The sequence below is a fragment of the Gossypium hirsutum genome, chromosome D13 (genome assembly GCF_007990345.1).
Source record: "Gossypium hirsutum isolate 1008001.06 chromosome D13, Gossypium_hirsutum_v2.1, whole genome shotgun sequence".
In the NCBI taxonomy this organism is placed as follows: domain Eukaryota; kingdom Viridiplantae; phylum Streptophyta; class Magnoliopsida; order Malvales; family Malvaceae; genus Gossypium; species Gossypium hirsutum.
This window is the reverse complement of record NC_053449.1, coordinates 24,093,194-24,107,841: the sequence shown is the minus strand read 5'-3', so window position 1 is coordinate 24,107,841 and position 14,648 is coordinate 24,093,194. Positions and strand designations below refer to the sequence as shown.

At 34.1% G+C, this 14,648-nt stretch overlaps 1 protein-coding gene across 2 annotated transcripts; it reads right to left on the bottom strand.

The window, feature by feature from the left end:
* Nucleotides 1–5,902: 5,902 nt before the first annotated feature.
* Nucleotides 5,903–12,475, bottom strand: LOC107918425 (kinesin-like protein KIN-7E). 2 transcript variants are annotated; one of them, XM_041108915.1, is made up of 13 exons: nucleotides 11,170–12,475; nucleotides 10,793–10,888; nucleotides 10,579–10,679; nucleotides 10,351–10,464; nucleotides 10,199–10,280; nucleotides 10,033–10,100; nucleotides 9,841–9,906; nucleotides 9,627–9,751; nucleotides 8,931–9,267; nucleotides 8,306–8,410; nucleotides 7,269–8,159; nucleotides 6,834–7,153; nucleotides 5,903–6,451 (listed from the first exon to the last, which is right to left on the bottom strand). In XM_041108915.1, the coding sequence occupies exons 1-13, from the start codon at nucleotides 11,396–11,398 to the stop codon at nucleotides 6,310–6,312; spliced, it is 2,676 nt and encodes an 891-aa protein (XP_040964849.1). In that variant the 5' UTR covers nucleotides 11,399–12,475; the 3' UTR covers nucleotides 5,903–6,309. The 2 variants fall into 2 exon arrangements, with proteins under 2 accessions (XP_040964849.1, XP_040964850.1); XM_041108916.1 differs by lacking the exon at nucleotides 8,306–8,410 and having other exon boundaries at nucleotides 11,170–12,474.
* Between the last annotated feature and the right edge of the window lie 2,173 nt (nucleotides 12,476–14,648).

Here is a 14,648-nt window from a genome sequence, read left to right as displayed (position 1 = left end):
TAATCCAAGAAGATATGATTATAAAATCTTAGAGTTCTAATTATATACAGCTTCTAATTGTGTCTTAGAGTTCTAATTGTATGCAGCTTTTAATTGTAGCCCTTGATGTACTTTGAGGCTCAACTATAAATAGAGACCTCTTTGCTTATTGTAAGGCATTCAGTTGTTAATAAGAATTTTGAGAGTGTTCACTCAAGCTTTTCTCCCAAGTGTTCTTGCTGTTGTTCATCTTTCAAAGTTCGTTCTTACTTCGTTCTTCCGCTGTTCTTCGTGGGTGCCTTGAGGGAATTCTGTTGAATCCTTTATCATTGCGAGATTAAGCTGACTTAGGTGTTTTTACTGTTGAATTCGTTATCATTGCAAGTTAGGCTGACTTAAGCGTTTTTAAGCAAAGAAACTGCCTAAGGCCGCACGGATCGCTTGGAAAAATTCTAAGTCCGTGACACTAGTGTGGACACCGGGACAATTGATTTGAAACGACTTGTATTGTCCTCCCAACGCACCGTTTAGCATTTTAATTTAATAGAATCGTTTTGTTCAAAATAAAAATTAAAAGCATCATTGGATATTTATTTTTTATTCTTCGACTCGTTTTACACAAGATAATATTTTGGATTTTGTGACTGTCTAACCTAGACGTGATCATGGGTTGGGCAGCCCTAGAGGTGCTCATGGGCTGGGTTGGGCCTAAAAAAATTTTTGGCTCACGTCCTAGGCTCGGTTCTGGCCTAAAATATGGGTCTAAAATTTTGTCCAGGTTCGGTACGGGAAAAATTCCTAAACTCGAGTCTGGCCCGACCTGACCCATTTTTTTAATAAACACCAAAAATTTATTTAAAAAAAAGTATTTTAAAAATATTTTAAAATAAAAAAATAAAAAATATATATTTATTATATATTCGGGCCGGGCCTGGGCCAAAAAAGTGGTGCCCGAGGCCCGCCCGTTTTCTAATTGGGCCTCATTTTTTGCCCAAACCCATATTTCGGGCTTATATTTTTACCTGAACCCTACCATATTTCGGGCGGGTCGTCGGGCCGGTCTGGGCGGCCCGGCCCATGAGCACCTATAGAATGTCTGTCTTAGCCCGACGACCAGCCCGAAATATGAGAGGGTTCGGGTAAAAATATAGGCCCGAAATATGGGTTTGGGTAAAAAAGAGGCCCGTTTAGAAAATGAGCTAGGCCTCAAGCACCACTTTTTTGGCCCGGGCCCGGCCCGAATATAATAAATATATATATTTTTATTTTTTTAATTTTAAAATATTTTTAAAATACTTTTTTTAATTTTAAAATAAATTTTTGGTGTTTATTAAAAAATAGGCCTGGCTGGGCTCGGGCTTAGGAATTTTTTCTCGGGCTAGGCCTGACAAAATTTCAGGCCCATATTTCGGGCCGGGCCTAGGACGCGGGCCGAAATTTTTTTCGGGCCCGACCCGACCCAACCCGGCCCATAATCACTTCTAGTCCCACCCCAATAATATTATTTTTATCTCAACTTTCGAAAATGTAATATTCTTTTATCATTACACCTAATACTTTTTGGTAAAAGAAAAAGACATTGATTGATTTTATTACAACAAAAGAAACAAATATCAATTGATTTTTTTAAAAATATATGATGATCACTAAACTTTTTTATTGTTTCTGTTTTAGTCATTCAATTATGAAAATTTTCAATTTAAATATTAAACTATCCGAATTCATTTTTCTTTTCATGTGTTGTTAAGTCTGAAATGATTGGATGACATGGCTTTTATTTTTTAGATAAACTATATGAATAATTACTCAAATATGAGAGTGATTCTGTTTTAGTTACCTAACTATTAAAGCTTTTTGATTTAGTCACGAAAGCTTTCAAAATAAGATTTTTTAGTCACCATTTGAAAGTTTTAGTCTTGACTAAATGGTAGCTATTAAATTCATTAAGTTATGTTATTTCTAAAATTTGATGTGTTAAACATATTATCACATGTGTATGTTATGTCTGTTTTGTTATTTTCACATGTTACTAAAAAAAATCAGTATATAGATTTAACGACTGTCGTTTGTATTAAGACTGAAATTTTAAAATTGAAAAAAATATAACCATTAAGAATGATTCAATTGGTGAACAAAATCTATAACTTCACGCATAATATAAGACTAATGACATAATTTAACCAAACAGATTTAACTGCTACCATTGGGCTTAGACTAAAATTTCAAAATTCAAAAAGTACAGGTACTAAATGCACAATTTACGTAAAGTACAGGGTTTAATAGTAAAATTTAACCAATAATAAATTTTATCCTTCAATATTTAACTATTCTATCAATTTAGTCCTAATTTTTTTAAAAAAAATCAATAAATTTAACGTTTAACATCCTTACTAATATTCAGCGTAAAAAGTTTTTTTTATAAATTTTTTTATTTGATGTTGGTATGATTTGAGTTTTTTGGAACCGTCCGTTTGATTGCCAGTAAAATGTTTTCTGTAAAATGATTTCTGGAAAATGTTTTACTTTTCTGTAAAATGATTTACTGGAAAATATTTTCTGGTGTTTGATTGAATCTGTATAAAATATTTTCTGCTGTTTGGCAAATTTCCTGAAAATATTTTCCGAAAAAATTATTTTTACATATATTAATAAATTTTTATATTTTAAATTATTTTTACATATATTGCAATGATTTATTTATAATTAAATAAATCAATTAAATATATAATGATACTCAATTATTAAGTTACAATATTAACCATCATAAATTAAAAACAACCAAAGTCAAATAAATTATTTGTAATTGTGTTATAAAAAAACAAAAAAATAAGGATTGAATAATTATAAATTAGCTTCCAAACTACAATTAAATACTAGAAATTAATAATATTATCCAAATACATAATTAGTAGTACACCAGAGTTGAAGACATTGGATGAAACAGAAATTGATCCGGAGTGTTGGTTGAGGCCTGAATTATAGTTGAACCAGAGTTAGCATCCTTGGTTACGGAACCTGGACTAGCTACATAGATACTAGCATTTACAACTGGAGTTTCCTTGACCACGAGCAAAACTTGATCTTCGCTGGAGAATGTCATAGTTGAAGCCTCAAAACACCTGCAAGAGGATGATTCCAAGTCAATAATACCAGTTTGATGTTTAAAGTTCTCAAAAACACTAGTTATTTATGGTTAGATGAGTAAGAATATCAAAAATAGTCCAAAAGCAAATGATAAAACAACAGAAATCTCCTAAAAAAGATGCAGCCAGTTTTACTACACCGCGATGCACCAGTGAGGTGGCATGCACAAGCATATAGTTTGCTACCATTACATTTCAGCTTCAAAGTACAGAATAGGTGTCAGTCATTACCCTGAATCTTTTGGTGAGTTGCATTTTAGATCAACACATTTAGTGTAGGTCTTCTCGTCCTTATCTACTTGAACCACTTCAAACATTTTTCCAACCTATACTAAAGAATACAATTACATGTCAAGGATGAGCTGAAAGGGACAGTCGATTTTCCTGGCATACTATATAAAAATATTTTCACCTCTAAAATGATTCAGTGTCTATTACAGATGAGTTTAACCTGAAAAATCAATGGCCATTATGGCCTGGAGTCTTTTATCATCAAACCCTTTCGAGAAAAACCTTATCATGTAATGGTTCTCTCTCTTGAATCAATAATCACTCTCCAAAACAATGCAAAACTTCAAGCAGGTATCTGGGTTATCCTTTTTCTTTGGGCACAAAATGGCAGCACAAACCAACCTGTTAAAGCCTATGCATCCTTATTCTTAACCATTAAATTGAAGAAGAAACCTGAGACTGAAGCTGAAGCTGAAGAAGCAACTTGTTATAGACAATAATTCCCTATCAATATGCGATAGTACAAGAAGCAACCTGAGACTGAAGCTGGTTGGGATTCACACCAGAATCAATCAAACAAGGTCAGAAAATAATCATTGAAATTACAAATAAATAAGCATAAGAAAGAAGTATAAGAAAACTTGAGCCAATTCAAAATTATAAACAAAAAATGCTCGTAACAGCAGCACAAATGCTCGTAACAGCAACACATAACAATCCTATGATCTTTTCATAGTTCAATTCATTGATTCTTGATTTATCTATGTTCTTCCACATACGAAAAACCTGTTCACAAATGCATAACCATTAAAAAATCAAAGAATAATCGAATAGAAAAACTAGAAAACATCCCATGTTTTGCAATATTCTGTATTTTCCCATCCATTTTCTATCCCTTTCTGAGTGACCAAACAGAGTGCCATTTCCATTCGGTTCAAATAAAGCATCAAAATAATCATTACAACCATAGAACCCAACTTCAAAACTCAATAAAAATCTGAACTTTAAGGACTATCTGTATTTCGTATATTTTCCCATCCATTTTTTAACCCAAATTTCTCATTTTCCATTCCTTTCTCAGAGACCAAACAAACTTTCCTTTTCATTCAGTTCAGATAAAGCATAATAATAAATCATTATATACTTATAACCCAACTTTCGTATGTAGTAAAAATCTGAACTGTAAAGACTGAATTCACTGTATTTTCCCATCCATTTTCTAACCAAACTTTTCCTTTTTCCATCCTTTCTCAGAGACCAAACAAGGTCCCATTTTCATTAAGCATCATAATACATCATTACATCATTAAAACCCAACTTCCAAATTTAGTACAAATCTGAACTTTAAGATCACAAAATTATTAAAACACATAGAAAGAGCAAAAAGAAAGGAACCTGGAGGATTTCATTGGATCTGAAGGCATGCCTGAGAAATTTAACTGCAGTCCAGAAATCATTTTTGGTCCAATCTCCATCATCTCCAAGTATTTGCATAGGGCAAGAGCCCTCCTTCTCTGACTTTTCAATTAAAGCCTTGAGCCTCCGGTGTTGATGGTAAGTCTCAACAAGAAGCGTGGTATGGGTTTTGGAAGAGCAACCATCCAGCGGTTGCCGCGGCGTTGACGGTGATGAGCGAAGAGAGGATAAATAGCAACAATGCCTGATTGATTTTGGGAAGTGGGTTTGGAAGAGAATCGATGGAGGAAATGAAATGAGAAGGAAATGAGAGGCTGACCCAAGAAAATGAATGGAAAATGTCTTACAGAAATAAAATCTGTAAGACGTTTTACCTAGAAAAGAACATTTTCCCATGTTTTGGGGTTCATTTTTTAAATGAAAAATATTTTCCGTCAATTAAATACTGAGAAAATGATTTTTCAAAAAATTAATTTCACTAATCAAACAAACTTAATATTTATACCTTCTATCAATTTAGTCCTAGTTCTGAAAAAAACATCATCAATTATCGATAAAACTTTTTTAACAATTTAAATTAAACGGAACTTCTTTGACACTAAAAAATATAAAAAAAAACTCAAAGGATTTTAATTTTTGGCATCAAAAGAAGCTGGAAATTTACAAAAAATATTTTACAGTAAATTATTTTACAGAAAAGTAAAACATTTTTCAGAAATCATTTTACGAAAAATATTTTACTAGCAATCAAACGGACCCTAAAGGGCAAAATTTATTATTAGACCAATAAAAAGGTCACCTCAAACTTCCGTTGTTAACTTAACGAGATGGTAACTAAAAATCTAATTTTAAAAGCTTTAGTGACTAAATAAAAAATCTTCTAATTAGATGACCAAAACAAAAACACTCTCATAGTTGAGTGGACATTCATCTAGTTTATTCGATAAATAAATGATCACATCATCCAATCGTTTCAGATTTTAACAACATAGTGACAAAAAATATGAAAACACTCTCATAATTTAGTGATCATTCATGTAGTTTATCCGATAGTCGTAAGAGGAGGTATTGGCATATTAAAATAAAGAGATGAAATAATTGAAAAGCACAAAACATAACAAACCCTTCTTAAGTTTGTAAAATTACGTCACCAATACATCCAAAAATTTATATTTAAAATCTCTAATCCACTCCGGTTAAGATTTTACATACATATTTTTACACCACCCTATGAAAGGTCATCACAATCTGTTATTTAACCCCAAAAAAATAAATCACAAAAACCAATGGTAAATGGCCTACAAATTTCGAGAAATTACCTCTAAACCTATGTTGTAACGTAGGCATGAACAAAAAACTTTCAAAAAAGTGATGCCATGCTGTTTTTCCAACCATAGCTTATTCGCCTTGGGTGTGGAGCTGTAAAGCTAAGCCCGAACATTTCCTTCAGGGCCTTTCCTTGCTCTACGAACCTAATTAGCTTTGCAACAATGGCAGCACTGTCCTTTACATGTCTCATATCCTTGTTATTGCTCCATAACTAATTCACCAGCTGGAGCCTTCTCTGCTTCGAGTTCAACTCAATGCCCCATTTCTTATACAGTTTCTCTCTCTCTTCTTCCGTAAATCTTTTACGCAACAGCCTGCTCAAGGTTTGTTTCTCACGGCGAAGACTTCTCACACTGCGTCCACATTTGAACACATTAAGAGAAGTTTATTTTAAGTAGAAATTTGTTGCAAGGGATAATATGTAACATGTCAGGAAAGTAATACATAAAATCACCATCGATGTCAAACATTTTCTAGATTTTCATTGATTGTTGGTTTGGTCCTCTAAATTACCATATTTTCAATATTCGATTTTCCAAGATAAATACTAAGACGAGCATTAAAGCATACTTCACGGATATGCAACACTCGGTATTCGACATGTACTATTCAAAACGACAAAATTCTACTCTACTGGTAGAGTTTTCAAACAGAGATTTCTTCGGTACTAGAAACAATCTGATATAATATAAGGTTAATTTTTGACTATCAGTAGTTGCAAGAGAGAGAAATAACCTTGAAGCCAGTATAAGAGTGCGGCCATCTTTGAAGGCTTGATTTCCTTCAGAAAATGATTCTTCGAGGAAGGTAAGTCTCCTAAGCTCCACCTCCATGTAAATGGAATCAGCCGGATCACCTTTAAAGAGCAGGAAGAAATATGTTCTGTGGACCAAGGAAACATTGCAAGCTTGCCAAAGTTCAAGTATTGCTCTCTGCAGCCTCTCGAATTCCTGAGGCCAATGCACAGGAGTGCTTGATGCATCATGCATTGGGTCCAATCCTACATCTTTCATACTCTTTCTAGACTCATCTACTTCAAGTCCCGTGCTCTGAACCTATGATGAATGTACCGAATAATTTTCAAAGAAATAAAAAGACAAATGTCATTGCTCAAGTGCAAATTTTAAAGTTGTTCCAGACATGGGAGGCAAAATGGTTGGCAATTCTCACCTGACCATTAGCAAGTTGCTTCTTCAATCCTGCAACAAAAGATTGAATGCTAGTTATATCCTCATCCACAGCACTCTTGATGGAAGCACTCCCAAGAGAAGATTGAGAATTATTCCTTGAGAGCACTTCATTATTGGCTCCATAATTTAATAAAAGGAACTTCTTTCCATAACCATGTGGTCTTCCAGGAAAAATTTTCTCCCATCCATTAGGCGGGGTGCTTTCAAAATGTTTTTGGTCGGCATAATGAGAAGATGTACCCCTCATGACATCTGCTCTACAACTCAAGCTCCTATTCAAATTCAGGCTTCTAGAACTTGACAAATCTGCTAGCTGAGGATATGGGGATGATTTATCAGGGCTGACAAAAGAATAAATTGTGTTCTGTATATGATGGAGTCTCTGCTCCAATAAATCAAACGCAATACCATTTTGAATATGATTAGCTTCTCTATCTCCATTCATTGAGGTAGACATTGCTTCCTGGTCAGTCCCATCACCATCTCCATAGAGTGTCAAAGCCAATGTTCCTTCACTTTCACCATTTGGTAAGCCACGAGAGTCAGAATTATAATCCCCTGCTGGTTCTTCTGTCTCAATACATTGAACCTCTTTGCAGTATTCATCAGGGTCATCAGCAGTTTCACCTAGAGTCTCATCAAGACTTTGCCCAGAAACAGACATGGAATGATCTTCATGATTGTTCAGAGGCTGATGATAGGGCTGCTCAATATTGCTCCCACTCTCTGTGTTAGAACAATGGATTGAATTAAATTTTCCAACATGCACATCCAACCGATTAGAATCAGCCAAACATGATGACTCCGATGCTGAGTAGTCATCTTCCCATGCATCCCCTTCTAGTTGATTGGGATGGTAATTGATCCTTGCCTGATCAGAGAAATGAAAGAAGGGTTAGAGGCTGAAGATGGAACTAACTAGAAATTAAGCAGTTAAAAGTATAACATAGCAATTAGGACTACATTTAGCGAATGCGATAACATTCGAAGATACAGAATTAAGGCAATAACACATACCGACTGTCCTGAATGTTTATCATTTCTGATCACCCTTAGTAAATCCTCAACCCGAGATTGAGCAAGATCACGTTGCTTGGTCAGTTCTCTAATATCATTCTCCATCTACTTAATGTAATGCCGTGTAATCAACGTTAGGCAACATGTAAATGCTCTAAGCTTTTTCAATTCTATTTTACATATCAGCCACCCCGGATGTCGGGAATTAGACTTTTATTCAGCCTAATTTTCCGCAAGCAAAAGTATCTATTTGCAATGCTAGAGTCAAATATCATCGTCCTGCATCCAATTTTCTATAATTCAAGCTTTATAATTTTAACACCAGAATGCATGATTCATCACCAGGTAACACCGGTTATTAGATGGGAAAAAAAAACCATTTATATTAGTTTCACATAAATAGATATGAAGAAATGCTTTCAAAAGTCAAGCCCCAATGCCCTCCTGGCACTATTGAGCACAATGCATATATGACTCCTAGTGTAATGGAACTTAAAGGATGACACAGCAGGAAGCATTTCAGCAAATAAATATGTAATATGTAACTGTAACTCATTTTCATTCAAGTATACATGGTAGCAAGTCCTAGTATGTTTTCAAATGTGTTTCAAAAGCAAAGCATAACCTTTTGAATCTGAAGATCTTTTCTTCTCAGTAAAGCTGCATAGTCACTGTTTGATGGAGGAGGGACAGGACTCTTGAGTTCACTTTCTAACCTGGCCACCTCTCTTTGCAAATGCTTAACTAAGGCCTTATCAGACATGACCACATTGACCTGCGCTTTTGTAGCAACTTCTTTTGCACAACAAGCAAACAGAAGAGTGTTTCTGGTTTGTTCAACGTGGCTTCGTGCAGGACTCAAGGTACATATGATGGCAGTCCTGGCATTACCACCCAAGCAAGGCTGCAATATGAGTGTCAGCTTAGAATCTCTGTAATTGATATGTCCTTGTCTGCCTTTACTGCATCCATCAAAGAACCACAATCATGAATCTAGTAGGTGAGAAAATTTTAACAAGACATTGCCTAAATCATCAATATTCTGTATTTCAACACAATTTTGTGGGTAATTATTACAGAAAATAACACAAACTAATACGCAAACCATCATAACACTATGCCCAAGTTCTCTGTTTCGATTTAAAATTGAGAAATGTAAAAACCAAAAACGAAAAAGGAACTCAATCAAGCAAAGTAATAGATAACTACTAGGATAATAACCAACTACATCCGACAACAAATTTAGATACATAAAAGTCTCTTGCAGATGGTTGAATTTAAAACACTATGAGCGCTCAAAGTATATGATGATCCAATTAACCTTAGCTTGCGAATAACAGTTGACAGGGTCAGTAAACTACGATTTATATGGCAACCCTCTTTCAGTCTTGCCTCGGTGGATAATGACTGAGATGCTTGCTCACTTCCTGCCAAATCAACAAAATTCTGCACTCAAATACCATCTTTGCATGAATTAACCATTTCAGGAGAACCCAGTGAAATGCAAATGTGAAAGTAAATTCCACGAGCCATACCACACTTGCTGCAAGGGTTGTTGAATTTTCTTTCCCTAAGAACTCACGAGCAGAGCTTTCAATTGTCTACAAAATTTAGAACCCACATTATAGTAAGCTAAAAGGGAAAGAAAAACAACTCAACATCACTACACATAAGCTATTCTCAATTAGGCATTAAAGCAAAAGGTAGAGAAGGGAAGAGGAGGGTACCAATCTTATAATTCGATGAGATCTGGAGCTTCTCTCGTTCAATGAGGTCTCTCCTATCTTTCTTTGAGCTGTAACATTGCAACGCATTAAAAAGTTAATGATTATAAATGAAGGTGCAAGTGTGCAACATCATTCAGTAAACATAGGACTCTTTAAACTACTTTACCTTCACAAATAGATAGGAGTTCTTTTAAATGGTTCCAGTCCCTCAGCACTTCCTCTATAACTTTTTCCACAATGAGTCCTCTCTGATGAAAAGAACTTGTTAGATCAAACATAACTCAGTAAACTGAAAGTAATAGAAATGTCCTTATTCACCTCAGGATCATCACGCGGCTTAAGTTGAGTGTTTTCGGAGCTTAGGAGGTCTCTAATTGCTTCATTGTATATCTCAATTGCTGAGAACTTCAAAACAAATGCTCTCTCCTTGTGTTGCAATGATGACATCAGTAGTAAGTAAAAAAAAACTTCGAAATAATAGGCACGGGAAAGATGCAACAGACATAAAAACATGGTGGAACTAAGATGAGTCAAAACTTTCATTACTCTGTTTATGTAGTCAAATATATCTGCGACAGTATACTCAGTTATTCCAGTCATGGTATACGTCTTCCCACTGCTAGTTTGCCCATATGCAAAAATAGTAGCTGTGGAACAGAAGGAAGAAAATTTGTTAGAAAAAAACTGTTTTTTCCTCACCAAGTAGTTTAACAAAAGAGACGAAACACCAAGATGCCTAATTGCCAATACCACTACTTACAATTAATACCATTAACGACTGAAACTGCAACCTCCTTGGCTCCTTCCTCGTATACTTGCTTTGTTAAGCAATCACCCCGAAATACTCTATCTGTTCCTAACATATAAAGGAAGAAAAAAGAGACAGCAACATAAGTCTCATATATGAAACTTTATTGAACAAAGCTGCTTCCAAATCCCAAGCATATAACAGAAACAACTTTTACCATGAATGTGTGTAATACAAAATGAAATCAAGATCTCAACAATTAAAGAATATATCATAGAAAAAAAAGAATACTAACTTCAGAAAATATGAGTTAGAAACTGAGAGTTGGCTGTCACTAGTTTAAGGGAATAAAAAATGGTTTGACCCGAAAAATGAAAGAATTTGCTTACCAAATGTATAGGCAGACGGGAATGTGGACCCTTCCCGGAGGGTGTTCCGATATAGGATAGTGTTGTCATTGATGCATTCCCAATCAGCAACTTCATTTGCTATAATTTCCTTGTCACTCAAAGGCCTCAACCTCACCACAACAAGAATCCTCTCCTCTCGAGCACCTGCCATTTGCGCCTTTTGTTCTTTCTCCACCTGCTTTAACTCTTCCCCACCAATTGCCCCCATTTTTCTTTTTCCTACTCCACTTTTCTTGTTACTCACCCTACTAGGCGTTAAGTGAAAAAAAGAGCCATGAATTTGCAGGTTCTCAAGGTTGTTGGGGTTGCTAAATATATATTAAAGCTTAGGCCAATCCTTTCACAACCATAAGCCTATCTGCTAAAAGAAGCTAATCATGATTATAAAATCCAACTAACTATAGAAAACGATCCATAAGTATAAAGACTAATTACTGATTATATCAGCAACAACGAGCTAATTATAGACTTTTATCTAACCAACATGAAAATGATTTGCTTTTTATATTCTACTTTTAAGGTTAAACATCACTTAAATTAACCATTTTTAAAAAACAAAAACAAATGTCAATGAGAACTAGTAGTTAAGATGAAAAGATCTCTTCCTAACCCCCCAAGAAAAAAAAAACACTCAATTTTTAAGTTTTAATTCTTGAAAGAGCAGAAAACTTTCCCTAGTGGTCACCAACTATGCTTAATAGTCAAGCAATGAAAATCTTCAACTTTATAGTTTATACTGATAAATTAATAATAATAAAAAGTTTTACTCATTTTCTCATTTCTGTTTGTTTTGTTTTCTTTTCCCTTGAAACGAAAATGGCGGTTCAGTTTAAAAGAACTAGTACCAACTTTAGTACCAAAACAGTTTCAATTTCCCTCCATTATGCTCTCTGATCTGATTCCATAACCGTATACTTTCCACCTCAAAACTCGAGCTCTGCAAAATCCTAACCGAATAAAATCTAAAAAATCGTTTAAAAATGATAAACAATAGAATTTGATTCGAATAACGTAAGAATCCAAAATTTTCTGGATTTTTTTTAAAAACGCCAGCAGTATTAAGTAGTAACGATTTCTTTAAATGGTCAATTTCTAAATTCAGAAATCAAAATCACCCCCCAAAAAACAACAGTCTTACATACGAAAACAAAATCAATCCACTTGTCAATTTTTAATGAATTTAAATTTAAAACTAAAAATTCATCGAAGGGGAAGAGAAGATACGTGACTTGGAAGAGCAAAAAAGAAACACTGAAGAAGCGAAATCGAAGGTGCTATGACTCTACGCGTCGAATAAAGTTGAAAAAAACGAAAGGATAAAATGGAGAATGTCAATTTAAACCAAGGGTAAAAATGGGACAGCAGGATCGGGAAGGGGGAGCGTCTTTTGAAGTTTTTCTCTTCCTTGCGTGTTTGGGGCAAGGTCAATTACTATTTTACCCTTGCTTTTTGATATAAGCTTGTGTCTCGCCACGTGGTCTTTAAGTTTTCTTGTCAGTTAATGTAACTTTCCATCGCGATGCACCGTTCAATCGACCGCTATATTGTTAAACATCAAAGGTTTAATTATGCTCTCAGTCCCTATACTTGTGAATATTTGAAACTTAGGCTTTCTATTTTTAACTATACAAATTTAGTCCATGTACTTATTTGATTTAAAAACTAAAATCCAATTGATAAAATTTTTAATGAAATTTAGTTAAATTTAAATATGTGATATTCTAAATTAAGGGCATGATTTAAAATTTAAAGCTAAATCAATAACACATTTTCAAATTTGAAGAAAAATAATTAATAGTATTATCAATTGAACTTTAGTTTTTAAATCAAACAAGTAGAGGACTAAATTTATTAAATTAAAAACATAAGGACAAGTCAATTAAACCACATGTGAAATAATAAAATATTTGTGTGCAGGTCTTTAATTAACAATGATCTTGAGTACAATTCTTAAACAACCTATACCTTGTACCCTTATTAAAAAAGCATAAAGATTAATTTTAAAAGTTTGAACAGTAAAAGGACTAAGGTGGGGAATTTAGACTAATGTCAAAATTCCTTTTGGGGTGTTCGATAGAGTTTTGGATTTTTTTAGCTGTTTGGGCACAAATGGAGGATTGAATAATCAAACCCTCTAATTGTAGTGTTTGGTGAATGAAGGTGTGTAAGAGTTTGTTGAGCTAAAATTTCCAAAACAAAAAATGTTGGGATGGGCAACGCTTTTCACGGCTGATTGGGAATGAGATATGTGGAATGACATATTTGACCATGCTTACTCAAAAATTACTCCCTTTGCCACATGCTCTCAAACCTAACAGGAGTGTTAATATATCAGTAGTTTCCATTCTTCTATTTTGCCTTTCATCTCCAAAGTCCAAAGTCCAAAGTAAATCTAAAAAAAAAAAATCCAAGGTGAATCTACAAAAAACAACTATGGAGATTCATTTGCAAGATGATTTCATCCATTAAGGTTAGTTCTTTCTATGCTTTTAAATTGTTGTACCTTTTTTTGGCCTGTATTTTTCAAAATTTTTTGTCCTTGTAAATCGATCTTTTTCCTCCCTATTAGTCGATTTTTTCCCATGTTAAGATATTATGGGATATTATCTTTTAGCAAATTGATTCCTAATAGGATATTATAGGATATTAACTCTTAGCAAATTGATTCCTAATAGGATATTATAAGATATTATTATGGGATATTATATTTTAGTAATTTGATTCCTACGTAACTATGATTGTATAGATATATATGTACCGTTGAGTTTTATCAATAAAATTCAAGAGATTAATTTATTCTTTTCATGGCATCAGAGCAAAGTTTCTGATACAAAATTTTTTTATCATTCTAAATGGCTGGCGGCGAGACTTCTCCTCCTCCTCTTCCACCGCCACCATCTAAAATTGAACCTAATTCTCCATTTTTCTTGGGTCCTCAAGATCAACTGGGTGACTTTATTACTCCTATTCGATTAAAGCTCGATAATTTTGATGACAGGGCTTTTGTTATTCGTGTCTCTTTGTATTCTCGACACAAATTTGGATTTCTTGACGGTACCGTTACAGATCTTGTTCTCCCTTGCTCGAAGGATGATTGGGTTACCATCTATTGTATACTTGTATCCTGGATTCTCAATCTTATAGATCTAGAGGTAAGATCGATGCTTTCCAATTATGATAATGTGAAAACTTTTTGGGATGATTTACATGAATATTTTTCCATTGTCAACAGTCCATGTATTCAACAATTAAAATCAAATATTAGTCATTGTGAGCAAGCCAATACTATGAGTGTTGTAATTTATTTCAATAAATTAAAGGTTTTGTGGGCTGAATTAGATAATCATGAACCTTTGATTTGTTGCAAGTGTGGACAATGTTTATATAACTTAAGGAAGATGCATGAACAATGTCATGAGCATGAACAATGTCATGAGCATGACCGACTTCATCAATAT